The sequence below is a fragment of the Temnothorax americanus genome, unplaced genomic scaffold, assembly GCF_048541705.1.
Source record: "Temnothorax americanus isolate GAGA-0224 unplaced genomic scaffold, ASM4854170v1 Scaffold8, whole genome shotgun sequence".
In the NCBI taxonomy this organism is placed as follows: Eukaryota; Metazoa; Arthropoda; class Insecta; order Hymenoptera; family Formicidae; genus Temnothorax; species Temnothorax americanus.
The window spans coordinates 3,748,993-3,776,973 of record NW_027509802.1 but is presented as its reverse complement, the minus strand read 5'-3'; the positions used below and the strand labels follow the sequence as shown (position 1 = coordinate 3,776,973).

General features: G+C 42.5%; 3 protein-coding genes across 13 annotated transcripts in view; 2 read left to right on the top strand and 1 right to left on the bottom strand.

The window, feature by feature from the left end:
• Lubel (Linear Ubiquitin E3 ligase) overlaps positions 1 to 22,733 on the top strand; it is a 45,822-nt gene extending 23,089 nt beyond the window's left edge. For 2 of the 7 annotated variants that reach the window (XM_077423919.1, XM_077423921.1), the window contains 19 exons: positions 2,768 to 2,857; positions 3,068 to 3,475; positions 4,723 to 4,914; positions 5,313 to 5,537; positions 5,725 to 6,191; positions 6,626 to 7,902; positions 9,050 to 9,336; positions 9,441 to 9,536; positions 9,719 to 9,883; positions 10,253 to 10,612; positions 10,702 to 10,885; positions 11,290 to 17,360; positions 18,329 to 18,526; positions 18,795 to 19,073; positions 19,140 to 19,229; positions 19,324 to 19,480; positions 19,989 to 20,319; positions 21,259 to 21,427; positions 22,572 to 22,733. In XM_077423919.1, the coding sequence (XP_077280045.1) occupies positions 2,768 to 2,857; positions 3,068 to 3,475; positions 4,723 to 4,914; positions 5,313 to 5,537; positions 5,725 to 6,191; positions 6,626 to 7,902; positions 9,050 to 9,336; positions 9,441 to 9,536; positions 9,719 to 9,883; positions 10,253 to 10,612; positions 10,702 to 10,885; positions 11,290 to 17,360; positions 18,329 to 18,526; positions 18,795 to 19,073; positions 19,140 to 19,229; positions 19,324 to 19,480; positions 19,989 to 20,319; positions 21,259 to 21,427; positions 22,572 to 22,601 (11,076 nt within the window). In that variant the 3' untranslated portion in view covers positions 22,602 to 22,733. Of the gene's footprint in view, positions 1 to 2,767; positions 2,858 to 3,067; positions 3,476 to 4,722; positions 4,915 to 5,312; positions 5,538 to 5,724; positions 6,192 to 6,625; positions 7,903 to 9,049; positions 9,337 to 9,440; positions 9,537 to 9,718; positions 9,884 to 10,252; positions 10,613 to 10,701; positions 10,886 to 11,289; positions 17,361 to 18,328; positions 18,527 to 18,794; positions 19,074 to 19,139; positions 19,230 to 19,323; positions 19,481 to 19,988; positions 20,320 to 21,020; positions 21,190 to 21,258; positions 21,428 to 22,571 lie in introns of those variants that run through there. The other 5 variants (XM_077423924.1, XM_077423923.1, XM_077423920.1 and 2 more) reach the window with 5 other exon arrangements.
• LOC143907274 (uncharacterized) lies at positions 18,440 to 24,904 on the bottom strand. 4 transcript variants are annotated; one of them, XM_077423936.1, is made up of 3 exons: positions 24,485 to 24,904; positions 23,540 to 24,198; positions 18,440 to 18,568 (listed from the first exon to the last, which is right to left on the bottom strand). In XM_077423936.1, exons 1-2 carry the CDS (start codon positions 24,580 to 24,582, stop codon positions 23,550 to 23,552), a joined length of 747 nt encoding a protein of 248 aa, XP_077280062.1. In that variant the 5' UTR covers positions 24,583 to 24,904; the 3' UTR covers positions 18,440 to 18,568; positions 23,540 to 23,549. The 4 variants fall into 4 exon arrangements, with proteins under 4 accessions (XP_077280062.1, XP_077280063.1, XP_077280064.1 ...); XM_077423937.1 differs by lacking the exon at positions 18,440 to 18,568 and adding an exon at positions 23,080 to 23,197; XM_077423938.1 differs by lacking the exon at positions 18,440 to 18,568 and having other exon boundaries at positions 23,431 to 23,921; positions 24,081 to 24,198.
• A 244-nt stretch (positions 24,905 to 25,148) lies between these two features.
• Positions 25,149 to 27,456, top strand: LOC143907272 (type 1 phosphatidylinositol 4,5-bisphosphate 4-phosphatase). 2 transcript variants are annotated; one of them, XM_077423934.1, is made up of 7 exons: positions 25,149 to 25,390; positions 25,534 to 25,718; positions 25,800 to 26,009; positions 26,091 to 26,231; positions 26,313 to 26,367; positions 26,485 to 26,595; positions 26,663 to 27,456. In XM_077423934.1, the coding sequence occupies exons 1-6, from the start codon at positions 25,294 to 25,296 to the stop codon at positions 26,568 to 26,570; spliced, it is 774 nt and encodes a 257-aa protein (XP_077280060.1). In that variant the 5' UTR covers positions 25,149 to 25,293; the 3' UTR covers positions 26,571 to 26,595; positions 26,663 to 27,456. The 2 variants fall into 2 exon arrangements, with proteins under 2 accessions (XP_077280060.1, XP_077280059.1); XM_077423933.1 differs by having other exon boundaries at positions 26,485 to 27,456.
• The last annotated feature ends 525 nt before the right edge of the window (positions 27,457 to 27,981 follow it).

Sequence of the window (27,981 nt, the reverse complement as noted above, 5' to 3'; positions counted from 1 at the left end):
CCGGTGCATCTTCCGCTTCGAAGACTTCTGTAACAGTATTCTGTATCGCCATTTGTCCTCTTCTTCATTAAAAAGGGAAAAGGGACACGCGCTATTCGCAATAAGGACAATAAACAAATTGACGTGATACCACATGTTTCAGATAATTAATTAATATTCCGAAAAACGCCGTCAATAGAAAAAGCGTTGCTGGCCAATTTCCCCAAGATCTCAGTGCTTTGTCGACGTGGTCCACGAAACGGCCTGTGACGTGACGATAGGTCGGCCGTCGCGTCGTGAATACGGATTATCTAAATCGGAGCTCGCATGCGGTGCATCGACTTGGAGTGCGCACGGCGCGTTCATTTAACTTTGTCTATCCGTGAGGCACAATGCGGATAGCAGCGTCAACGAGTGCGCATTATCTGATTTAAGAGATGAGATCAATTAGATTACCTCTGCACCTTTTGGGTATCTGATATTGAACAAAGAACACCGTTGCCTCGATCGCGCGCGCGTTATAGAAGATAATTCATTATTAAACATCGTTTTTATCTGTTTTTAAAAAGTGCAAATAATCTCATTTTTAAAGATATATAAACAAGAATATATATAATAAAAAAACCTTCTTGTTAAGCGCAATTTAATTATAATGTTATATATATATAATTATGATATTAAATATTTAAAACAGATTTTTGCAAGTTTCTCCGGGAATAAATAAGAGGTCCTTGAACTTTAGATTCTTCAATTTTCAAATAAATGTCAAATGTTTTGATTTAATTAGAGAAGACAAGAAGAGATGAATTCGTTCCGAGGATAATAATTTAATGCGTCTAAAATCCATGTGGTTATACTTCGCATTTACCAGTCTCGTAGTAGTCGTAGTGCCGTATTCGTGCATCTACCCTATGCGGGTACCAGCGACTATTGGAATAACGTAACGAAAGATAAAGCAGTTTCTCATATATACCGCTGCTACGCGGAAAGTTAGACTTGCGAATTAGCGCATACGTGTTATCTGTAACTTGTAACTCCGCGGTACCGACTGTGACAGTTACTTCCGGTTCCGAGATCCCTTACCGGATTGCGCCTCGCGTGCTAACCATTGTCTAATTATTTCGTAACTATGCGATATCGCGCATCGCTGCCGGAAGTGTGACGAAAGCATAAACGGAATCTTCAAATAGCATCGGGTGGTCTCTAGCAACTAAATCGTCTAAACTCCGAACGCGAATAAAATGCGAGACGTGTCTGATGCGTGTGAAAGAAGTTCGCGGATAGAAATTCTCTCGGATAAACTACAAGTTGGATGATTTCCAGCTTGCACAGTCGTATATGCAATCCCAACGAGAAATAGTTTCGCGATGCACGCTCGATTTGCATTTCTGGATCTTTCTTTTATCCCGTCACGCTTTGGGACAAAATACCTGGGATAGAGAGAAACAATTGTGAAAAGGAAAAGTTTAACACACACAGTAAATAAATAGAATAAATAAATAATATATGCATGTATATCTCTTTATTCAATTTTATTAAACAAATGTGTTATTTTTGCTCTCTTTCGATATTATGACGCTACGCCATGGAGTTTTAACGAGGAAATTATAAATTATAATTGGCACACCGTGCTCGTATATACACTTCCATTTGTCGCGGATTCCCCTGCAGCGTAAAATGGAAATAAAAATCGAAAAGAATGTGCGTTACAAGAAGAACTGAAGAGTGAACGTTCTAAAGATACGCGAACGGCTCTAATTCAAGAAACTAACTCCCGTCTCGTCGCGGCTCCCGAGCGAAAGCTTTTCACGGCACGGCCACGTTTATTTCTGTTGTTCCGTTTTGGATAATGTCGTGCGGACGTTATCTTCAGTTATTAATCAACTTACTCAACGAGCTCCCGCGACTCAATAATCATAAAGGATGTAACAAGACGAGTGGGTAGAGGACGAGGTCTATGAACAAATAAATGCAAATGCCAGATATTTCTGAAACCGATTTATTTAGGTCGTCTGCCTTTTCACCAATTACGTTCTATCTGAAAATCCGATCTAAAATATCTCGATATCAGAATTAATTATCTATTACAGATTTAATTATGTATGTTCGATATTTCGCGTAGGAAGAAAGATATCGTCGTCGGTGTCACACCCACGCCCTAAAAAAAAAATAGCGTCGCGCGCCACGCGGCTCGGCTTTATTTCTAGACGCGGAACACGCTTTTTCCCGCGGCCGCAAAAATAGACCGCGGTCGGTCCAGCTTCCGGCGGTGGATCACCGTTCTGACGTCACGCTTTTTCCCGCGACGGTGCCCACTTGTACGGTCTCGATTATGCGGCAACGACGCCGAAATTATTTAGGCTTCGGACGCGCGCGATGAGCCCAAGGTGCGATGACATCAATTCACACTTGGCACTCTGTTATGGCGGTAGAAAAACTGCCAGAGAGAGCTCCTCGAAGTCGCCTAGGCTTTTGATACTCTGCATCAGGTTTAACGAAGCATTATTATTTCCACGTTGTACTTTTATATAAATATATATTTTAAATCTACTTGACTATAATAATTTTGATTGTATAATAATTTTATTATATGTAATAGTTTTAACGCGTATCTTACGTGCAAAACTGTTATTTTGCAATTCTTATAAATGGAATTTTCTACTCGTGACTGTTATAAGTGCAGCATGACGAGATGAGATGCACCAATGCCTCTTGCATGTTTCTGAAATAAATTGCTACAATTCTGAAAGAAGAAATTAATAAAGTTCTGTTGTTATTGCATATATAGAACCCGGGAGCTGAAAAATGGCGACCGATGGCCATATCGAATCCGTCCACCAAACTGCGAATGGCAAGATCCATGCCCCATTGGGTCATGGTAGGTTTCTCTTTCAGCTGTATTTTATTTCTAATTTTTACTTAAGATTACCTCTCAATTTTATAATTGTTGTAGAAAATAAAAAAATACTGAGATATACATATCTGCCAAAATAACTCGTTTGATATATTTTTATTTGCTCTCACAATGAAATATATTTATTCATATCGATGCAGTATTGATTTCTGAAATAAAAACATTTAAAAAAAGACGCAGCAGCAGCAGCAGCAAGCAGATCAGCAGCATCGTCGACCGCCGACGCCCCCGAAAATCCCGCCGCCGTCGCTCTCCGGGGACTGTGGTGACCCCGACTACGAGATCATCGAGTTTCCGACCCGACCGCAAGCCCAGGCACCCTCGACGCCCCGATCGAACGCCGGTAAGTGCGCCCTGTGCGGCATCGAGAACGTGTTCGCGCGTTGCGACACGTGCAACGGGAACTACTGCGAGGCCTGCGACGATATGAACCACAAGCACCCGAAGCGGAGGGGCCACGTCCGCCGAAGGATCCTGACCGACAACGCGAGCAGAAGCAGACCGCCGCTCCCGCCGAAGGGGGAGAACCTGTTGAATCCCCCGCCCGTGCCACCGCCGCGGAGGAATCGCAAGACCACTCAGGTAGGCTGCGTCCTGGCCTGAATCCCCCGACTGCTCGTGAATCTTCTTCCAGGCACCGACGCCCAGTCGTCGACCGATATAAGTCCTCGATGTTCCTCAGCGTCCGCGCGTCCAAGGATTCGCCTCGGGATCACTCGGGCACGATGGAGATCAGGTTGCGCTATACGGCCAATGAATTATCGCGATCAAGTGTCTGTTTCTTGGCGACGATCGCCAAGATTGGATCAGTGACTAACTCCGGGTCACGGGAGAGCTGTTTATCCGCCAAGTCCGACCTCGTCTCCGTCGCGCGTCGGGTGTCCACGGAGTCGGATCGCCGAATCCCGAGTCTCTTTCGACGTTGTTGGTCGAAACGACGTAGCTTTTACTCAAAAACGTCACACCGAGGCGTGTCTCAAGCGTTACTGCCCTTGCGAGCTTTAAATGATCGTTGAATATTGTTCTACATCCAGATTCTATTTTACGTTCAGATTTTATTGTACATTGTTAACGTGTTGCTTTTTAATATACGCCATGTTACCGCAAGACACTGATTTGCCGTATTCACTGAACCCGTTCTCTCCTCGAGTTCTGTCGCTGGCGTAATGACGCGGAAAAGACGAACGTGGCCCGTCCGCGCCGTCGTAATGCCGAGCATTTGTCGTGTAATCGTGTAATCGAATCGTTTTTACCGCGAATGATCTCTGGAGTGGTGAATATGGTAGGCTACGGTGAACACGGTGAACACGATCATTCTCGCACACGATTATAATCCTCCATCGGCATCCGTGCCACTCCGTGTTTCCCGTACCGTTACGGTGGTACCACTATGACATATTTTTACACTCGGTGTACCCCGCCTTCTTTTCAGCATAGACGGCCTATATCCATCCAGCTGCTTGAACCTGCCACGCTCACAAAATGACAGATAATTTTTTTTCTTAAAGGCGTATTATTTACATTAAGATTTTTGTTTTTAACGTTCTCGACGTATATTGATATAGATAAGTCCAGAGATAAGTCAGGCTGCATATTTATTTATTTATTTGTTCTTTTTTTAAGCCTTTTATTTTTTAGAAGACTCTGTTTCTAGAGAAGAGCATTAACATTTGCCATGGTCATAATTATTTTAACTTGACACCTTTTTTTCAATAATAATATCAGCGCTGTTTCACAAACGAACATCTACAGTCCTCGACAACATTATTCCGAGTGTTGTTCCCTCCTTACGTCCACGATATGTAATTAAGTTAAAGTTTCGCGCTTAGGCTAAATCGACGCTAATCAAAGGATCTGCGCAACTCCCTTTGCTCGACAAGGTCGAGAGCTTGAAGCGCAATTTTTCCAATGCGAAACCGCCGTCGGACTCGAGTGCAAGAGTATCGAAATCTACGAGTACTTTAAACACATCTTCCAACGATGCTTCTGGATCAGGAACAGACAAAATGACTACTCTACAGGTAAAAAGAGTTATAATATCATATAAAAGTATATTAACTATTAAAGAACAAATGACGTTTACCTACTTTCAAAGAATTGAATCTGGAAGATCGCCAAGATCGTGAAATATATTTGTGAATAAAGAAGTTCTCAAGAATTACAAAAATTTTTTCTTTTGTTGCATTTTATTAAATGACTATAAAATGAAATAATAAGTATTTATAAATTATTTATTGATTAAATCCAAATTTTAACTTATTCGTTAAAACAAATTGGTTATTATGTATATATTCGTGAAATTATTTCCATTTTTTACAATTTTAGATATATTTTTCCACTACGGCTTAGTCATTTGTTGATTTTTTAACAACTTTATTCTTTATTTTAAAAACGGAAATAAAAAATAACGATTTTTCAGGAGAGATATAGAAAATATCAAGAAGTGATGAGGGCTCAAGACGCAAATAGGCGTCGACATCCGTCCGCTGATACGAGGGATACTTTGAGTGGGAGACCACTCAGCTTAGGCAGTCCGAAACCGGCACCTCCACTTCCACCTCCGCCGCCACCTAGAACCATGATACAATCAGCCAGCGTTTGCGACTTGACCGCAGCTCATATGTGGAATTCAGGAATGCATCAGGTATTCTCAATCAAGTGTTCATCTCAAACAAAAATGTTGTTAAGTCTATTTTTATTATCCATGTTACTGTTATTAATTTTTCCTTCTTGATTTATCCTTCGAACACTCAAAGGAGACAATGTATCAAACTAAAAATATTGAAACCTGATGCGTACAGGAAGATTCGTGATAGATAAAATTGTTTCAGGCCCAATCGATGGCACATCTCGGGCCCGGCGGCGTACCGATGATGTGGTACCCGCCGGGCAACCCCTGGGATATGTCGATGGGAGGCTCCAACGTGAGCCTGCATCATCCAAACACGTGGGGATATCCCGTGAGCTATCCGTCAGTGCAAATGCTACCTCCGCATTATCCAGGATCTCTTTCTAGAGGGCACAGTCCGGCCAGGAGCGTCAAATCCAGCAGAAGATCGAGGCCAGCGTCTCCGTCTCCCAGCCTGAAATCCAAGAAGTCTTACGCTTCGAGACCGCGATCGAGGAGGTCGCCCGGGTCACCGTCGGACGCAAGCTCCGAGAACTCCGACGAGTCCGATATGGATGACAGACTTTCTCGTGGATCCAGAAGTAGACGCGGTAGCGTCCCCAGAAGCATACGACAACGAAACTATCATGACGAAGATACCAGAAGTCTCGTGTCCAGAGGTCGACGAGAGTAAGTGGGGAAAATTCTCTCTGAGATAGAGAAACAAATATATTATAATTTCTCTCTGTTAAGATTTCTCTAGATGTTTAAAAAATATCGATACTACAGCGATATTACAGATACTAATTTAGAAAGATTTATTTTCACAAAGCTTCGTGAACAAATATGTATAGACACATCAAGGAACTTTTGGCGAACAATTCTATCGACCAACTGTTCATTACTGTCTTAACGATGATATTTTGCAATCTTCCATTTCAAAACTTGGCAATTAATATTAACTTATATTCTATCTTTATTGATCACTTTTTGAGAGAACAACTAATTTTTTCATAATTTTATAGAATTTTAATTTTTGCGAAATAAATTTAGTTTTATCAATATTTAAACTTTAAACACATATATTTTATTCGCGATCACGTCTTGATCGTGGATTTTTTCAGGAGATTAATATCTGAGGAGAGAATGACGAATGCCGAAAACCAATGGTCTGAAAGTCCGTCCAGTAAACGATACTCGACATCTCCGAGAAGCTATGACGAATTACAAAAGAGCAACACTATCTCGTCTGGACGGCGTTATAACCACGATGACCGCTCGGCTTCCAAGGTGGATGCTCGTCTGGATCGCGTACAAAACGGAACTTATCGGGACCGCCGAAGGCGAAGTACCGACGACGATGAGTTATCCGATCGAAAAGTTAACACACCAGGTCGAGCACGAGTTACGAGCTCTTCTGACGATCATTTTGAGAGAGTGGAGAACGCTTTGAAGAGGGCGTCGTCCCTTCGAAGGGACATAATGCTGGACGATTTGGAACGATCCTCTACTCGTCGCGATTCTCGTAGATCGTCCTTCGAGAGTGACGGTCAGATCAAAAAGACGCCTTCTCGAGATGTAGCTTCCCCGAAAAGAACACCCGGAGAAAGAACGCGTCTCCTGGAAAGACAGTCTTCTCAAGGAGGACATTCAGATAGGGATCGCGCGAAAATGGATGAGATCGAATCACGCTCGACAAGAAAAGAGCAACAAATAACGCGCGATGTCTCGCGAGAGCGCGAGCTCCTCGCGAGAAGAGAATCGTTCCGACGAAAGGACACTCTTGACGATCTAGACCAGACCTCCAACAAACGAAGTTCCGGCAGATCCTCGTTCGAATCCGATAATCAAGGCTCTAGAAAAACGCCCTCCAAGGAAATGCCGATAAGAAAACAGGAGGACAAGGAAGATCGTGACCTGCCTAAAACGGGTGATCTTCAAGTTACAGATCGTCAACGATCGATCGATAAGGACCGTCAGTCGAAGGATTCGGTAAGAACTGTCGAAGTTCAACAGAAGAAACAGGGCAACGCTGAGACGAAACAGCAGACGCGAACATCTCAGCTTGAGAAGGAACCAAAGGCAAAGAGAGACACAGTTGAAAGTACGAGTGCGTCATCCAAGAGAATCGACGAGATGGAAATTCCAAAAGAGGAATGGGCTTGCGAGCATTGTACTTTCATCAACAAGATCAACGATCGCGTCTGCGTGGTTTGCTGCAAGACGAAGAGCAGCGCTCTGCCACCGAGCGTCTCAAACGATGACCCCGCGCCCGCGGCCGACCCAATCGAGCCACGAGCGAAGAACGAGGCGTCGAACAACGTCGGCGATCCCGAGAAGCGGACCAAGAAGATCTCCAACAGCGAAGAGAGCGGCGACAGCGGATCCGTCAAGAATAAAGGTAGACCGAAGCGCAAAATCAGCTTTTCCTTCGGTACCAAGTTGTCCAAGTGACGTCACGCGTGACGCTTCCATTCTATGTGATGCCCACCCGCGTATTCCTGTCCAGAAATGCGGATGACCCGGATTACATTTGTACACGTCTCTCTCTCTCTCTCTCTCTCTCTCTCTCTCTCTCTCTCTCTCTCTCTCTCTCTCTCTCTCTCCTCCCCCTCCCTCCCTCCGTCTTTCTGTTCCTTTCTATTTTTATTTTTTTTTTTTTCATTTTTACGTAAAGCGGCAGTCAAGTCGTACAACTGGTTATTCTCCACCTCTTCGATGTATTCCCTTGGATGAATAATAAAGAGACATGGGAACTGTTTTTCGTACAACGCTACAACGACACCAAATGCATAGTCGTATTTGAAATTCGGCCATCTTCTGTTCATGTCTGAGGCGTTATATTATTCATTCAAGCGATGCGACGGTTTCAAGCACGAGCGTGCATTTGGCATATGTTCCTTTTATTCCGGGGCAGACCATCGATGGAAATCACTGCCAGAGCATTTGGCTCGACGACGCTGAAACGCGTCAGCGGCAAAAGATTTGTTTTAGTATGAACAAAAAAATTATGCAACAGTAAAATTTGTTAAAATTCATTCCCTTTAAAATCGCCCTTTAAATCGTCGATATTTTGTGTATTAGTTCGGATTATATTCGGATATTAATGCTCTATATTAGATTACTAATATTGTTACTAATATTAATTATGATAATTACAAGCGGCATGCCATATATTTTAGTTATATGATATATTTATTTGTGGCGATTGTTACAAACCCTAACAAATTAGCAAATTAGCAAATTTTTTAAATTAAGTACACTAATTAAACAAAGAAAAATTTGGCACGAGCAATACATTACTAATATTTAAATATTGTACACCAAAATTCTCCAATCGGTATTTAGTTCGCAATTTTATTCTTCCTCTCGATCGCCAGAAACGATAAAAATGTTATATAATTTCCGGATGACCCTGAAAAAGATATACATCTTGTACACTTGTAAGGAAACACAGTAGACATAATCAAATGGTATATTTAAAATCACAATTTAGGAAGAAATAATTCAGAATCGCACTGAATCATAAGTAAATTTGTGATTTTCAGAAGCGATTGTTCCAGACAATGATTCTCTCGTAGAGAACTCTAAAACTACGATCACGGCCGTAGCTGCGCAAGCAAAAGAAGCGTCAACAGACGCGGCATTGTTGGTCGATGAGAACTTGTCGTTAGAAGCATCGTCCTCGGCAGCGTTAATGTCTTCTTCGATTGCAAATAGTTATAAAGCGGACACAAACGCGACGCCACGCGAGGAAAAGATTCGAGGAAAACTTTCGAAGAGCCATTCGGTGTCTACGGGAACATCTCCTCCGCCGCAGAGTATCTCGACCCAAGTAAGAATTGTATAAGCAAGATTTTACCCGAAAATATGAACGAAAAGATTATATAAACAAAAGATTAAATGGCGTAAAATAAATTTTATATTTAAATATTTTAGACTTACGAATATCTCCCTGCAAAAGGGACTCTCGGAAGATCCGCGTCGGTAGGAACACCAAAGAGTTACTTATATTACGACGATAGCGATGGTGAGGTGAGCGAAAAGTAGTGAATAAATTAAAGCCTAATTAAATGTTGGATACGAGCAATCGGAAAGCCTATAAACAATCATTGATAGTAAAGTATTCTATGAAGAGAAATAAAATGTCTTGCATCCTTCACGTTGATATATGATCAAAAAACGCGCTCTTTGTGTGTTCTAATAAAGGAAACAAGACGGAGCATTTGTTTCAGGAACAAGCCGGATTCGTAAACAGTCCCGATTTGTATCCGCGAGCGTTGCAGGAACAGTATCTTCAGCAGCTGATAACCGGGCAGAGGAGCAGAGAGCGGACCAGAAGAAACTCCATCGACTCGTCTCACCTTTATTATCGTTCCAGGGTAAACTCGCTTACGAACTGAGCTTACAAGCCTGATGGATTTTTATGTACACCTCGTCATCCTCGATCCAACCGTCGCGATAATTAGCCTCGGTGTGAACGTAGGCAGGATATTTTTATTTCTTTAGCATCCACCAACCGCTTAAATAGATCGCTCTTATTTGTATATTTATGCTTATTTGCGTAATACATTTACAGCTGCTGCTCTAGTCCTGGTATTAATTTAGACATACGCTTAAAGATAATCTGTGATGGCGGAACCCCCTGCGATTGTGACTACCAATAGATCAAGTAACATCCATTGCAATTTCGTGCTTTTTGCCCATTTTTGATGAGACGATCGTTAACAGCAACGTGCTTTTGATTTCAGGAACCCAGCCAATCGAGATACGTGGAGGCAGGTCCCAGTGCCAGCCAAGGGATCTCCACGTTGACGCGCCAAGGACTGGAAATAGTGGAGATCCTGCGGGAAGCCGAGAAGCAGGGATTCACGACCGACGATGTCCAAGTCGCATTGGCACAAGGTGCCCCGAATCCGATCGAGTGGCTTCAGACGCAGTGGCCGCATCTGGTGGAGACAGTGCAGGTCCTGGTGACCGCACAGGGCAAGGAATTAAAGGAGAACAGTATCGGCGTGCTCTCGCCAGCCGAGGCGAAAGAGGCCCTGCGATCTGTCAAGGGTGACATGTGGAACGCAGTCGCGACGGCCATCCAACGCAGGCAGCAGAAAGTGCGTGTGCGAGGGAAAAATCTAAATAAATTTTCGACGGATTTACGACACTTTGATCAATATTGATTTGTCGTCCTTTCGATTGGCAGTGTGAACAGATCATGGCGAAGGGAAACTTTGCGCTCGCGGACGTTGTCAGAGCTCTCGACAATAATACCGGTATCGAGGACGTCACTTTGCTCGAGCTGCAAAAGAATCAGCTCAAGCCCTTTTTAATGAGGATCTGGGGTCCTCCGGTCGGGGTGGAAAACGAGGAGGCTGCACCGCACGAAGGTCAGTGAAGTTTTCGATTCACACCGATTACACCGATCATGATAATTTCATAGCGCTTACCAATGTTTTCGATACTTAGATATGTTAATATTACTTTATACAATAATCAATATTCATATATATATATTATTTTATTATTCTCTCTCAATATTTTATATATTTTAAAAATATATATAGATATATATATATATTATTTTATATGCAATCTGGATATTGTTACTCTTTGCTTATTACAGTTTGCGGTAAAAAAATGGTTTATATTCCGATGCGCAATAGAAAAATATATTAAATTGAAAGATTAATTACTTTATTTGTATCTCCACATTTACGAAAAAGTCGCAAGTTAATACTCGAGGAAGAAACAAAGATCATCGATCACGCACCGGTCTTTCTTTTTGATGCAGACGCAGCGGGTGCGGTGGGCGGGATGGGAATAGGTCCCGTGGAACAAGTTCCGAATGTGTCCGATACGGAGGCGCAGAAGCAGGTAATGTCACCAATTGTTGATCATTTCGTGGCGTTGCAGGCCGACTTTCAAAAGCAACTGGCAGCCCTCAGAGAACTGACCGATAACTGGCGACACGAGAAAGATCCCCCGAACAAACTGGGTAATAATAAGTCTGATAATCTGTACGACCGCTCCGATGAGCCCACTGTTCTAATCGATCCAAATCTGGTCCCAAGGGCCGTACAACAAGCGCCCGACGTAGCGGAACCGAGCGATCTTGCGATCACGCGGCAAGAACAGGCGGCCGTAGATTCGCGGGACGACTCAAAGTACTCGTTGAACGCTACGAAACCGACAGAAGACCTGGATCAAGTAGACGCCGCGTTGCCCACGGAAATTCCCGCAACCACAATCAATGATCTCGCGAAGACAAGTGCAATGGACTTCTCGCGCGCGCCTGAATACTCCTCGAAAATTGACAATGATCGTTTGACCGGAGAATCATCGACGATTGACACTGATAAGACTGTTGTGCGAATTACTGGATCCGAGCTGTCAAAATCTGACGGCCAGAAGAGTGAAAGCGACGACGTCGAGGTGAAACAGACCGCGCGGTCGCACGAAAAGACGAAAGAAATGCATGCCGACACCTCGACGACATCGATCGACGAAACTGCAGTGACGACGGCAGTTACGAATTCACCGGAGGAACAGGAAAGATTATCGCCAAATAACGTCGGAGTTGAAGTATCCTCACCGCATGGAACTTCTGCGCTTGACACAACGAATAACACGGAACCGGGTCAGTCCTCTTCTGCGCGTCAGGAAACTTCGAGTGGTCCTGAATTACCTTCTGATGTAGGGACGACGGGGAACAGCAGCGAGTCACTCGTCGAAGTTGGGAAGTCTGCGGAATTGAACGACGCACTCCGTATCTCTTTCCCGAATTCGAGTGTTCTCCAACGAGCCGATATATTGCCGCAGCGGACATCAACGCGAGACGAATCCTCGAGCGCAGGCACGGCGAACGTGACAGAGAAAGCACACGCGGACGCATCCGAGAGGGATCTTGCCACACGGGAGCAATCTGATCAGCGTGTCATAAGGGAAATCCCCAGGCAGAACGACGAGCCACACGTCGTGACGGTGGAAGCTCTACTATCCGCCGTGAAATCGCTGCCGCAGCAGTTTTTGACGCCGTTCATAACTGCGATGCAAATGCTGTCGCCCGAGAAAGGCGATGTCAACGTAACTTCCGACGTGCAACTTATGAATCGATTAAATACCTTACACGATATGAAGACCGATGACCCCAAAACCGGCGTGTCTGAGGCCGAAATCAGCGACAGGAACGTCGGCGCACCAAGGAACGCTGACGCTGACGAAGAAATGCCTGTTTCTGCAACCGTGCTTGAAAACACAACTGGATCGGAAGAAGGATCGCTTCGGGAAAAGGATCGAAAAGATAAACATCCGGACAAAAGTTCTAAAAAATTGAGGAGCAGCAAGATTGCCGATAAGAAGATCGACAGATCTAAACTTCCGGATTCTCGGATGGCAAAGTCCCGCTCGAGCGTTCCAGACATTAAGCAACAGCATCAGGATGTCAGATCGGTACGTACAGACACGAACGGGTCTAACATTTCGCAAACTAACATCGCGACGGATCTGACATCCGAAACGTTTTCCGATTCGCTGGACTTAATGGACAAAGACAATCCCGAAGAATCACAGACTACGAATGAAGTGGCAGCGTCGAGTGTAGGAATAGCCGGAGTGCCGGACGTCGCCAGGGAAATACATTCACGTAAGAATTCTTTAGAGATAGCTGACACGCCTGCGAGAGATAATAATCAAGAAAAATCTGTCGAGGACGAAACGGTGTCGGAGGCAAGATCAGCTGAGGAAATGCATTCAGGTGAATCATCGAGCTCTCATGTGCAACCGTTAACAGCATCTTCAACGCATGATCAATCTATCGTTCAGAAACCTCTCGAGCTTACAATCGCAGGCGATAGCTCGACTGATACGTCATCATCGTCATCAAAGGAAGCAAAAAACTCTTCCGAAAAAGCATCTCATGAAAAGCTTCTCGCTGATAACGCCTTTACAGACATTGATCCACTTTTAAAAAGTGATTCGTCGCGAGATAAAAGTTCATTAGCTTCTATAAACGATTCTAACGCGGAAAAATCGACGGTCTCTCAATCGACGACGGAAACAAATGTTTCACAAAATGATCCGATCGTGCATAATTCTAACGCTGATCATCCGCCTGTTTCGCGCGAAGTAATAACGGACGTGACTAATATGCAATCAAACGAACAGGATATTAACGAACGAGACGAACGACAATCAAACGATTCATCTCGCGCGCATGTTTCAACATCGCCAACCTCGTCAATTTCATCTCCCGCAAAGGTACCCGATCATTCTCTCGACGTTAAATCACCGCCCATCGAAATATTCGATAATCACGGAACGACATTGCATCATGATAAAAATGATACAAAGCCGATCGTTTCGAAAAATGCGGTGCACGTTTCGGAAAAAGTAGAACAGACAATTTCGGTCACATATCACACTCCCGCGAGCGACGATAAAAATGAAACTACGTTGAAAGAAAACGTGCCCGTTGAACAAAATACGGTCAATAATTTATCCATTACTCAATCGCGAATCGACGAAAATATCCTATCACCATTAACACACTCGCGTGCCCCCGAAAAAACGGATTTAAAGAATCTGCGTGATCAAGGGACGGAAATTACATTTGTCCCGGCAATATCTGACAGTTCAATGATCGAACCGACCTCAGACAATCGATCTATTACAGATTCACAAAATGTTGAAAATATTAAAAATCAAGATAAATTGCACTTTTACAATCCGAGAAATCCGACAGATAATCATGAAATAATTGCACCTCCACATAATCACATAACGCATGCAAAAGTAATGTCAACTTCTTTCTCAGAAAATAATGTCGAAGCAAACACTTGTCCTGAAAATACTTCGCATCTTGAAATATCAAACAACTTGGACGATCCCGAAACTTCAAAACTTACTGTCGATGAAAACGTCGTTACAAATATTAACAAGCCTTCCAACGAAAATATACACGATCAATTACGCGAATTATCAAATAGCAATAACAACACGTCTCCTCCCTTATCCGTCGAACGTGCTCTCCCCTTAGAATCGAAAGAAAGTATTTCGTACCCTATCGATCGCGATGAGGCACCTTATCTCGAAGATGAAGTTTCTCAATCTCACGATGACAAGAAACAGGACGCGCAAACGTCAAATTCAACAACAAGGAACATCTTACATGCGCTTAAAAATAGCAATATATTCTTCGTAACGCCGACCGAGGGGAGAAATATTGCTTCAACAGCCAACAAAGACTCTTTCCCGAATCCCATTATAGCGAATGTCAGCGACGTGACGCCCGGAATACCTGACACCTTTGAAATAAAGATATCGGAATCGCCAGTAGCAACGGTGAACGATTGCGCGCCGATAAAAAATATCGCGAATATCGTCGAACGCGAGATAGATCAGATCGAAGGCGTTGATACGATCGGCAAAGAGAATGCGAAAGACGTCGATTCGTCCGGGAACGAAATTTTAATCGTCGCACGTAACGAACAAATTGAACCGGCATCGTCAAAATTACCGAGTAACGAGAGCTCGATAGAAAGAAATACAGACCAAGTAAATCAATCTTGTAAAAGCGTAATTACAAAACCGGTCATCAAGTACAGATCGAGATCGCCTCTTAAAAAGATCGTCCGAAGAAAGTCGCCCGTTAAGATAGTAAAAAAATCAGGTAGCGGACCGAGGAAAAATTTAGCGCGGAAAAGCGCAAGTCCGTACAGTACGACCGTCACGAAAGCGAAAGCAAAGTCGAATCGAGCAACGCAGTCCGATGAATCGCGAATTAAAGAACCCTTAAAGTCCACGCGTATCGCGAGCGATAAGACAGGCAGTAATAATAAATCAATTGTTGACGATAAAATAAAAATGGAGAAAGATAATTTAAAACCTAAAACGTTTTTACCGTCAGAAATACCAGACAAAATTGTTAAACAGTCATTAAATAACAGCACTGTGCCAAAAACTACAGGAAGCATGAAAGTAAATGACAATAAAAAAGTTCTTACGTCCAGCTCAGAGAAAATATCGATAGTTAATAACGCGAGTAATCCCGAATGGGAAACTAAATTGCCTATTGTTAAAAAATATAATGGAAATAAATCGGAAAATTCTAAAAGAGGTTCGCTCGAATATTCTAAAAACAAAAATATTGGAGATGTCCAAAATAAAAATCCGCGAGGCTCGAAAAGTATAAAAGTGGAGGCTTTTGAAAATCAAGCAGTAAAAAAAATAAATAACAAAAGTGAAATCTCGAATGATGATAAAATTCTAATAAAAACGAAGAAAGATGATTTAAAATCTAAAACGGCTTCACCGTCGAAAATACCCATTCTAAAACAACGAAAAATCACGCGAGCAACAGACACTGCCCTATCAAATCCCTCTAAAATAAATGACACGCCTTTATTAAAGAGCGGATCGACGAAATTGCCAGTAATGTCGCAGGCAGTTTCGAAATTATCTTTAAAAATTCAGGAAAGTACTAACGTATTGAACCCGCCAACCGTGCGGAAAATTGATTCTGAGAATACTAACAAACTGATGAGAAATCAAATTAAATCTAGTAACGGGAGGGCGATTGAAATTACAGAAAATGTGAAAGACAAGCAAATCTTGGATGAGAATCATGCTAAAGAGAGTAAAGAGAGTGCCGTGGAAAGCGAAGAAACCGAAGAACCTCCGAAAGTTAAGTCAATAGAATCGGAATTAAACGAGAATTCACAAGCGTCGAACTCGAGGCATAACGATCCGTCCGCGGATCTCGGCAAACAATTGGAAGTCGAAAACGCGATCGAAGAAAGCTCGGATCCTTTCAGCTCCGATTCCGACTATTCTGAGGGGGACGAGGACACAGGTACGGCGAAGTACATTTCTGATCATAACTCGGAATACAATTCCGTCGAGGAGTTCACGGACGCGGAGTTGTTGTTGGAGAAAACGCTAAATGAGATAAGATCTGAAATATCGGAGTCTGAAGAGGAGGAGCGCACAAGCGAATCCGAGGAAAGTGAGAACGTCACTTATTCGTACGAGACGGAAAGCCACGATCATAATTCCACGTCGTCCGAAGACTCGGTCGACGAACGGGAGATTAAGTCAAGTGAGCTCGAAGATTCGGCGGAAGAAGATGTGTACGAAGACCTACCGTCCGAAGAAGAAGAGACGAATGAACGGGTCAAAACTTCGGAACAATTTGAAATGACTGATAAAGAGACCAACGATATAATACACAACGAAACGAGTAACAACGAAGCCAGCATTTCGAGCGGAACAGAAAGCATCCCTCAGGTCACGCAAGAAAATGAAGGAAATAATTTAAAGACACCAACAGAAGCTGCCACTACGGTCATTGAATTATCCCGACCGGAAATGAACGCGGAAATTAATGAAAATATATTAAAAGTTTCTCAGAATCTTAAAACAGATTCTAACGTCGTTACAATAGATTCAGCGGCAGCTTTGTCTTCGACAAAGATTGGACAGAGTATAAAATCTAAGGAAGATATCCAGTCAAAAAAGAATGATTCAAAGAAAAATGAGACAAAGCTTGAAGACGCGAGCGAAACTAAGGAAAGAGATCAGTCAGTAGTGCAGAACGATACTCTAAAGACATTTAAAATCACGAGTAATGAGTCACGAGAGAAGCGCGCGAAGATAGGTCGAAGGGCGAGTACAGGGAGTAAAGAGATTGAGAAAATTGAGAAATATGACACGTTAAAGGGGGTGGATCGGGCGCGAGCGCCCAAGAAACGATTTTCCCTCGTAGCCAGTTGCATCCGTCGGTTCGAGGGCGAAGAGAATGCCGTGAGGGCGCACGTGGAAAGCATCGGGCGCAAGAGACAAGGATCTCCCAAAACGGAGCGGGAGGTCAGTAGACGAGAATTTCCAAGTGACACACACGACCCTCCCCTCGTAGAAACGTCAGTTGCCAATAAGTCCTCGCGAATGTTTGCGCCGCCAAGAACCGGCCTTTTCCACCGTTGGCAGGCCAATGTCTACAAACAGCTCGAAATGCCAATTGAGTGGAACCGGGAATCGAACGCAACAAATAGGTGTCCTCTTAAAGTTTTAACCGCGCGTTAATTGATTCATATTCATATCATTTCACCATTTATTAATCATTGGTTAATCATTTGTGACGAGATGTGGCTAACGCGAAGGTAAGTATTGTGTCATAAATAATTAATTCTCTGTCGAAAGAAAAAAAAATGTTATACGCATCTTCTAAAATATATATGATGGTGTTTAATCACTTAAGAATTAAAGACGTATTATATTGAACATATTCACCATTTTAGATGTAAAATATTTAATGTTGTGTACGCATAATTGTAAATATATGAATTAATGGCTTCATTTCAGTAGTAAGCAAAATGTCGAAGTTTCAGCTGAAACTTAGGTTTTTCGAAAGTTTTACATTTGTCAAGTAAAAAAGAGCTCGTTTCTAGACGTTGGCGCGGTCTACTTCCTCTTGCATGACGGACACTTTAAACTTCCTACTTTCGAAGTATTTTTAATTGCTGATTTAGCTAATGAGCAACAGAGCACTTTACTTTATCTTCTGTAACTTATCTGTTGAATTTAAAATTTAACTTCGTGCGAAATTGTCGACATTGCGCAACAATGCTCTTCACAATGTCCAAAATGCCGCTTTAAGTTGTAACGATTTACACGCACGGCCCTTGTTGTAAATGTTTACATCGATAGACGATAGATCTCAAGTTTTTCTTAGGTCGAGATTTGTAGACGAAGCTCTAAGATTCCCTTTTTATACGATATGTGGAAATTTCGTACGTGCCGATATCGGAGCAATCTTATGTCCGTCACGTGTGCAGAGAATAGCGCGTCGTCTCCTGGCGGAGGGTCGAGCCGCGAATTACGATGAGGCCGAGATAGCCGCCAGTTTGCTGGCCCTCAAGTTCGGAGACGCCGAGGCACTCCAGGCCGCGAAAGAATGCCCCAGCGTGGAATCGGCGCTGGCCTTCTTGCAGCAGGAGTGCGAGCTGTGCACCGGTCGTTTCGCGATGAGTCAAGTGGGTAACCAGTTGTCGCCGAAGCGAGAAATCTCTGAATAACTGAAGAAAAGTAAAATCCTTTGGTTAATTTCAGAAAGAACGACTTTCGAGAAAAATATTATATCATATTTCTTTCCGTCTGGATTTAATAATCTTTGCAAATCTTATTCTTTATGAATCTTATCTTGCTGAAATAATCAAAAAATATCAGCAAGAATCAAAGCGTATTGTTATTTTTTTTTTAGTTCTACCTGTGCTACATTTGTCGGTATATTTTCTCAATTAGATTGTGTCCATGCTGAAGTGCGTACATCGCTGCTGCAACGAATGCGCGAAGAATTATTTCACCATTCAGATCAGCGACAGGAACATCACAGATGCCGTTTGTCCCTACTGCAAGGAGCCTAATCTCAAAGACGCGAGCGAAGACGAGGTTCTCGAGTATTTCAGCAATTTGGACATCCAACTGAAGACTCTGCTGGATCCGCCGATTCACGAGCTCTTCCAAAGGAAGCTCAGAGATCGGACTCTAATGCAAGATCCGAATTTTAAGTGGTGCATTCAGGTAATTATTTAATGGCAATCTTCATTTAGCTCGCTATTTGAAAATAAATTACTTATTATTTTCCAGTGTTCGAGCGGATTTTATGCCGATCCCGACCAGAAGCGTTTAATCTGTCCCGACTGTCGATCTGTCACTTGTGCCTTTTGCCGAAGACCGGTATGTATAAAACATGATTTCATGATTCCGATTACGCTTGTGTTATATATACAATGAAGCAATAATTTATTTTCCAACGTCTCTATATTTTTAGTGGGAGAAACAACACGAGGGACTCTCGTGCGAGAAATTTGCCGCTTGGAAGGACGAGAATGATCCCGACAATCAAGCCGCAGGTTTGGCCCAACATTTGGCCGACAATGGCATCGACTGTCCTAAGTGCAAATTCCGTTATTCTCTATCTCGAGGAGGTAATTATAACTGCCTACGCTTTACTGCAAAGATAATTTTATTCAGTTTCATCTTTACTGTGAAATTTTATTATTTAATTCCCAACTCCTCAAGTATATTTAATGTAATATATATCTTCTACAAAAGTGTGTGTGTTGCTCTTTCACAATATTTTATTCTTTCTTTGACGTTAAATATTTGTAAAAGAAAATCATTACTATATATAAAAATTGTGAAATCTAAACGAAAATCATTACTATATAAAAATTGTGAAATATAAACCATGCCGCCAGTAGTTATTGCTTTTGCAAAAACAATATGGTAATGCAAGAATTACTGAATGTTGATTCCAAATATTCTCTTAATATACGCGGACCATTTTAATGCCGCGCTATTTTTTTTATCCATCTCGGACGAGTTTAAAATATGGGGCGAGATATTTTTTCTAAATTATTCGATATGCATATCACAGGAACATTTTTCGAAGCTCGGTAAAAAAAAAAAAAAAGGGCTCGTGAATTTTTATAGGTTGCATGCATTTCACGTGCAGCCAGTGTAAATATGAGTTTTGCTGCGGTTGCGGCAAGGCTTTCATGATGGGGGCGAAATGTGCGGTCAGCCCTTATTGCGCCAAACTGGGCCTGCACGCCCATCATCCGCGCAACTGCCTCTTCTACCTTCGTGACAAGGAGCCCGCGCAGCTGCAGCAGTTGCTCAGGGAAAACGACATCGGTTACGACACCGAGGGCCCGGTCGGGGAACGCAGGTGCAAGGTGCAACTGCAGAAAGAAACGCCGACCGGGGTAGTGGACGCTGTGTGCAATTCCGACGTCGTCGAGGGCCACGCCGGTCTGTGCAGGTGAGCAGCCCCCCATATCGCGGCAAACAACACCCGCGGTATTCGTATTTGTTATTAACAAATTTATTTGTAAAATTAAAAGCTGCGTTTTTTGCGGATCGTAAAGCTAAAAAACAAAAGCAGTTTGAAACGTGTTCCGAGGAAACTCCATATCATTGTCGTTTCACCAATTACAGATCACAACAGTTGCTAGCAACTCTTTACAGAAATTATCAGTCAAGATTACAAATACCGAAATATGTGTATCTCTTTTTTTTGCCAAAACCAGGACTATTTTCACAAATAGTCCTGGTTACAGTATTAGACTTTAAGACGCTTTTTCAAACATCGCTCATTTTTTCGCAAAGATACGTGACTTTGAATTCGGTCCTTTTTAGCGCTGATTTCAAGTGACCCTTTAATTTTATTGAGAAGTGTAGTTTCACGCATCAAATAAAGTTAATTCAGTAATTCTTCGAAATCAAGGCCCTTCAGTCTCGCTACATTCCGAATAGGTATTCCGCGACGCGTTCGCCGATCGGCGTTAGAATTTCGCTCACGCGCGAGTATATCGGGGCTGTCGTTCCCAATCGCACGGCGATTCCGAGCGTTTTCTCGAGCGATCTCTCGCAGCGAAGCCGTCCTTCGCTATACCTCGCCCTCACCCTCACCCCCCACCCCCCAGCCGAACGCTAACGAGATCCTCCGTGTATCTCCTGTAGGATTCATTACGTCGAGTATCTAGTTCGAAAGATCCGTTTGACGCAGCTGGATCCGCTGCCCTTGCTAAACGTGGACGATCTCGAAACGTGCGTGCGACGCGCCGGGCGGAAACTGCCCGCGAACTGGTACGGGCGCGACCCGCAGCATTACAGGAACGACCTGGTCGAGGTAAAGCGCAAAGGCGGGGGACCGCGTGCCGTGGGCCTGACTAAAATCTTGGGTACTTTTCCCCCGCAGGCAGCACTACGTTGAGTACTTGGCGGGCCTGGTGCTCAAGGGCAGGCTGGACCCAGTGGGGATCTTTGACTTGAACGACGCCAAGCAAGAGTTGCGCCGACGGGGAAAAGTTCCCCCTGCGAAGGACCAGGAAATGTCCGAGCGGGATTACCTCGAGGCTTGCATTCAGGTGACTAACACGATTCCTCCTCTTCGTCCTCCACCTCCTTCGTCGTCGCGCCCCGGCCTTCTTCCTCTGGCTCTTCCGATTCCTCCTCGCACCTCCTGCCGCGACCCACTGACCGAATTAACATGGTAGTTGCATGAAAGTAGAATTCCTCTGCGTGTGCACGAAACATTCCGGCCGAAAACCGTAAAAGTGTATAGATCGCCACGAATGACGCTGTCGAACGGCCGCACCTCGTATTGTTGATGCCTCGTATTCCGCGGTACTGTTATACATGTCCTTATATACTCTTTCCGAGCGCACTGTGAAGAATAGACGAGCTGGGGAAAGATTTAACGCGAGGATCCATTCTAAATTTAATTAACAATTTATGTAACATGTGGAATTGTTCTCCAGATTTAAAAATATATATATTTTGCTACTCTTTCCTTTTACAGGATAAAATTTTATTTTGATCAGTCTGCTGAAGTAAACAGAAATTAGAGAGAAATGTTCTATATATGTATAATAAGAATTAAAATGCGTTAAAAAACAGACATTTTTCTCTATTCTGTATTCAGAATTTAACTAAATCAATATCAAGTATAAAAGCACAATTAGAGACAATATAAAAAATATTTAATCAAAATTTTATTTTGATTTTTAAATGTTTTGAACATTAATCAATACTTGAATACTGATCTATTTCTCTGTATAGATTCTCGGCGAAATTTCAAAATAATGTATCAATTAATCTTGAACAATCAAATTTACATATTTGCATAATTCCGCATAAAAATATTTAAACTTTGATAAAGTATGCGTTATATGAATGATTTATTACACGTACGGACAAAGGTGAATACATTTCGTTCATTCCTCAATTTTTGATAATAATTATCATTCTGGAAACTAAGAGAATGCTATCGGCTGTGCTTTTATATATGCGCTACTTAAAGCGAAATAAAAATTTAATGTCCAACATCGTGGATCCGCGCGGCCGTTCGCAGCTTCCCACTGCGTAAATAACGATTTCCCTATCCTGTGTGAGTTGCCTTTTTTATGCGGATATCGAAGTAAATAAGGTATACGAGCGAGGTATGTGCCGCGGGAATACATTAAAATTCTACAACTTCACCGTGCATAAAGTATACCCCCAATGTTGCAGGTCGTAAAGCAGGAGATTCCACTGGAGTGACTGCGGAGGGAGAATCTCGGGGAAAAAAGAGCGGACGCGCGCGTATCCGAAGCCACAAGTGACAGACCGTATATTGTATAGTGTATCTATTTTATTTGCATGGACCACGTAAGCTCACAAAGTGAAAAATAGTATAGGACCATTACCAGGAACGGGAGTATTTGTAATACGAACGTCATTTAGTTGCGATATAATGCCAAAAACTTATATTTTTACTCTTCGACGTGGCGCGACGCGATTTGCATGTTAATTCAACGTCTCATTTGCAAACATTCGCAAATATTCGGCGAGAAGAAATGGTATTCATCTCTACGTGTTCTACTTGTCAGCAACTAAACATGTGCAACAATGCAATCGAATGTTTCTTTACTTCTTGATGGATAGCGTAATTATTAATGTTTGAGAAACATGTATTTATTTCTGCTTTATATTTACTGTTTTCCAAGAAATAGATGATTTAATTTAAAAACTCATAGTATTCGTAATTCCTCTTCTTTCCAATTTTATTTAATAAGGACCATATTTATAACTGTTTCTTGAATCGCGTCTTAAAAGTCTTTTAAATGAGACATTACTTATGACATTCATATTTTGAGCTGCAAAACGGTTTAATAATAGTACTTTTCAATTAGAAAACAATTAGATAAGTTTCTCAGTTTATTAGCTTAAAAGTCTAATAAGAACCCTGTATTAATAAAAAATGCAAAATGTTTGTTTTACAAATCGATACATCCACCTCCACATATCTTAATATTTTAGAGACAGAGACATGATTCTAAATTTTCAAGTTCAAAATTTTAATTATACTTCTAATCATTATACTCACATATCGTTTTAGTCATTTATTAAAAAATGTTATAAAAAAATATTTTAAAAATGTTACTGTACATTGTACAGCGCAAGGATATTTACAATATGTACATATTGCATATAAATACCTATATTTTTTCAATATAGCTCGGCCAGAAAACTGTGCAAGTTCTTTCTTTTTGCGGGTGCTGTCGTCTTATTCTCCATAATACGTTTTAATCGCTCTATGTTCAGTTTCTTGGGTTTCTTATGGGAAGTAGACAATCTCTTGTCGCTTGGTATTGTTTTAGGCGTGATTACAGGCGATGCTGTAGGTGTTTTACTACAATCTTTCTTGTTCAATTGTGATACAGGCGTGCAACCTGAGATATTTAAACCAGCAGTCTTGTCCTTAGATTTCTTCTTTTTCCTCCTGCGGTTACTTCGGTTACTTTGCGGTGTCTCTGTCTGTGAATTATTCAACTTGTTCGGCTTTAAGTGGCTCCTTTTCTTGAATGGCAATTCGGTGTTCTTGGAACAGACAGAACATTTGATGACCAATCTACTCATCTCGTTTTTTATAGATTTCGACGCCAAAGTTGCGCGCACTCTTGGAATCTTTTGATCTGGATTTTCATTCATATTTCGCACGATCTTTTTCACCGATTTAGATATTCTTTTGCCACTTACTATCCGAACTTGATGATCCACCTTTCTCCAAAGTGATCCACAATGCGAACACGTCACTGATGGCCCAAAATTCTGCTGCGGCAGCTCTACTCTGTTGCTAAGATTTTTACATTTTTGCCTGGAAATGTTTTAACAAAAATTTTTAAAAATAATTCTTTTATAAATCTACAGATATATATAGATAAAAAAAAGTACAATTAATTTCTTTCTTTCCAGATTTAAATCAAATTATTAAGATATAATTACAAAGTTATTCTTGGCATAATTATTTTTGCACGTGTCCAAACATTTAACAACAATAATCGAGTAATAATATTGAAATATGATTAATTTAACTGGATTCAATATTTCTCCATATCAATTACAAGTAATGACAGTAAAAAAAAAAACATGCAGGAAATTACGTGTAAAACATCTGTAACTCCGTAACCAGTGGACTCTTCAGCTGCGTCATGAACTGATTGACATTCCACAAATGTTTAACGGTCTCCATACTCTCCATGATTGTTGTGAAACGTCGACGGAAATGTTTTCCCGTTTATACACGCGCTTAATTATCCAATTACGCGTCGCCCCTGCAAAACAATCGCGAGATCCGCCGCGTGGTCTCAGCGATTCGCTTTAAACTGCGAAGGGACAGCGTCGACCAGACGAGCGCCTCGTAATCCTCGTGGACCCCATCGCTCAATTAAATCGGAATTAGGGTGCTTCGGCTCTTTAGAAAAATCTCCTGAGCGGTCTGAGCTTCGGTCTCATAACCAATCTCGCGCGTCCCGTCGTGTTACTCATATCGACATCAGCCGACGCGACGCAAGCTGACGCAGGCTGGCCAACGCGAGGAAAAACGAGAGCGCTGGCGACGTTCCGAAACGCACTTCACCGCTTCCACGTCCGTCCCCCGCCTGCTCCGGCGCGATCAGGCGATCACGATCTACCTTCCTTCTCCCGCCGACGCTGCGCCGTACGACCGTCCCGCTCCGAGACCGGGACCGCGGACAGCGCGCGATCTTTCTCACGCCCGCGCGGGAAGGGTGTCCACGGTTTCCCCTCTGCATTGGCGCGACGCCGCGGACGAACGGGACGACAGCGCGGAGGGGGGAATTCGTATTTTGTCATCCTTGTCATCGATGCACCGGGAGCCGTTCTGTCAAACAATAGAAGCGAACCGTGTCCGTCGTGCCGTGACAGCGAGTTGGTCCCGTCGTCGTTGGGCATGGGGGACGGCAAGGAGGGCGAGCGGCAGCCGCTGCTGAAGAACGAGAACGTCACGTATAGCTCGCACGGCAACGATGCCATCGGCGATGCGATCGGTGAGTACGCGGAGTTGGGTTGCTGCCCCGCGCGAATTCACGCTGCCGAGAGGAGAAGCGATGAGAAGCGCGGCCGGCCCTTTCCCGGGGACGCGCCCCGTCCCCGTCAGGTGTGTCATTACATTCCGAAACTGTCGTTTCAGACGAGACGCAGTCGACGGTGCACACCGTCTCCACGATCGGGCCGGACGAGCTGCCGCCGCCGTACCAGTCCGCGATCCAGGGCGGCATGCCGATGGTCACCTGCAGGGTTTGCCAGGCGATGATAGACATTTCCGGCAAGAGGGATCAGCACGTCGTTAAGTGTTGTCAGTGTAACGAGGCCACGGTACGTGTCTCGTCGAAGATTGTTTCTTTCTTGCGGTTTGTTTACCGATACACGACTTCCATTGTCTTCTTTTCTCGCCAGCCGATACGAAATGCCCCACCTGGAAAGAAGTACGTACGATGCCCGTGCAATTGTCTGCTCATATGTAAGAGCTCCTCGCAGCGTATCGCCTGCCCCAGGCCAAATTGTAAACGTATTATCAATCTGGCACCGAGCCCCATTACGCCGCCGGTTCTGTCAATGCCGGGCATGTGCAGGGTGGGATGTGCCCATTGCCACGACACATTCTTGGTGAGTCATCAGAGATTATAGTTATTTTGTTTTATCGTTGATCTTCAGAACTCTTTTGTCTCAAATCGTTGCCTTCCACAGTTTAACACGTTAAATAACGCTTTGGCTCGGTGTCCACATTGCCGTAAGATATCTTCCGTCGGTCCAGACTTTGCTAGAGGAAGAGGGATTGTATTCATTATCGTTGGGATTATAGCCTTAGTAATTGCTATAGCTGTAACGGTAAGTGTACAAACTCAATTTCTTGTTTGTATTTTGTTGGTGATCTCTGCAATATTAATTTTATACCGTACACAATTACAGGTCGGGACCTATAAATATGTAAAAACAAACGGAGGAATTTATGTAGCTTATATTGGTGAGTATAAGCGATGAAATCTCAGATTTCGAAAAATTGTCGATAATTCGTCAATAACTTCTACTGTACGGTCGCTGTTTGAAAGATACGTCCGTCACGTTTTTGGATCATTTCCAGGTGCATTTCTATTGGCGCTCTTATGCTTGGGTCGCAGCATTTATTACTGTACGATGAAGATCAGTTTGATAGAGGGTCCCATGTAGTCTCCCAAACAGCAGTGAGCAACCGGTAATATAAATCGAAACCCACTGAGAGATGAATGTCGTGTAATCTATTTAGAACAAAATGTTTATAGCAATGTGACATTTCAAGCCCTTTTGAGGCAAGAACGAGCATATAGGTATATTATACACATGGCCATATGTGCGTATGCAGATCTGTATTGTTTATTATAATGCATGTATACATTCTTATATAATACGCATACACATATGAATGTGTTTCGCGATCGGGGAAAAAAGCAAACGTTTGCGACGCTTTCCTCAGGTAAGCTAACGATCGTAGGAAATCTCTCTCGGGAAGCCTGTATTTTACGAAGAATAAATTGTTCCTGTGCACTTTTATATGTGCAAGCATAGGAGCAATAGCTATGGGCTCTCGCGAGTTTTATTTTACCTACTGACTAGAGAATACGCTCTATATTCAAATACACGTACATACATGCTTTCTATAACACATTACGCGTATTAAGTGCACGCAGATAGAATCAAAGTGCAAATGTGCTCATAATATTCCAATCGTACGTACGAAGTAAGTTTCAAAACCCATATATGAGTCTGTACGAATCTGTTTTTTAAATTTATTCCTATATTCTATATAAAAGCATCTGTATTAAAAGCATGAAAAAAATCGCATCGTTTCAAATAAATTTCTGGGTTTATATCGATTTTGTAGCAAAACACATGAATGAAACTACGTGGGAGATACTAATGTACATATTAATGATATAAATAATGCACTTAGTGAGATAAAAATCCAAATATAGAATTTCCCTGGTTATTACGCGAAGAATACTGTAAGATGTTTTCAATTTTCGCTGTAAAGTACACGTGATATCATCGGTCATGAAAATATAAGTCTTATTGATTAGGTTTTCGTGTCGTATACCTTTTATAATCTGCAATACTCTTTCAAAATGCAACTCTTCTTTCTAGGCCACTCTTTCTAAAGAGAGCAACTATATTCTCAACTCTATACATATATTATAAGTTTCTTTATCACATAATGGAGGATATGTTATACTTGTTGAAAAAATAAATTCCGTTTGGTAAAAAACTAACAATTGTATTTATTACACAACATGTGCCTGCATGTGGATAAATTCGTCGACCCGAGAAAAAAATGGGCAAATATTCAATTGCCATACGAAACATTTATATATTATACATAACATGTATCACATATACAAAAGTGATTAGGAACGTTATTCAAACAATGTACAAAATAATCAGGAAATACAGAAAATACGGCGCGTTATGTAATTTGTGCTTTCGATTACAGATTATGCAAATCAATCCGTACTTTTCGAATTGTAGTTTCGCTAAATCGTGGGATAAACGAGACAGCTTCGCGAAATAATATCTGAAAAATTCACACCTTGGCAGAAGAGCGGAA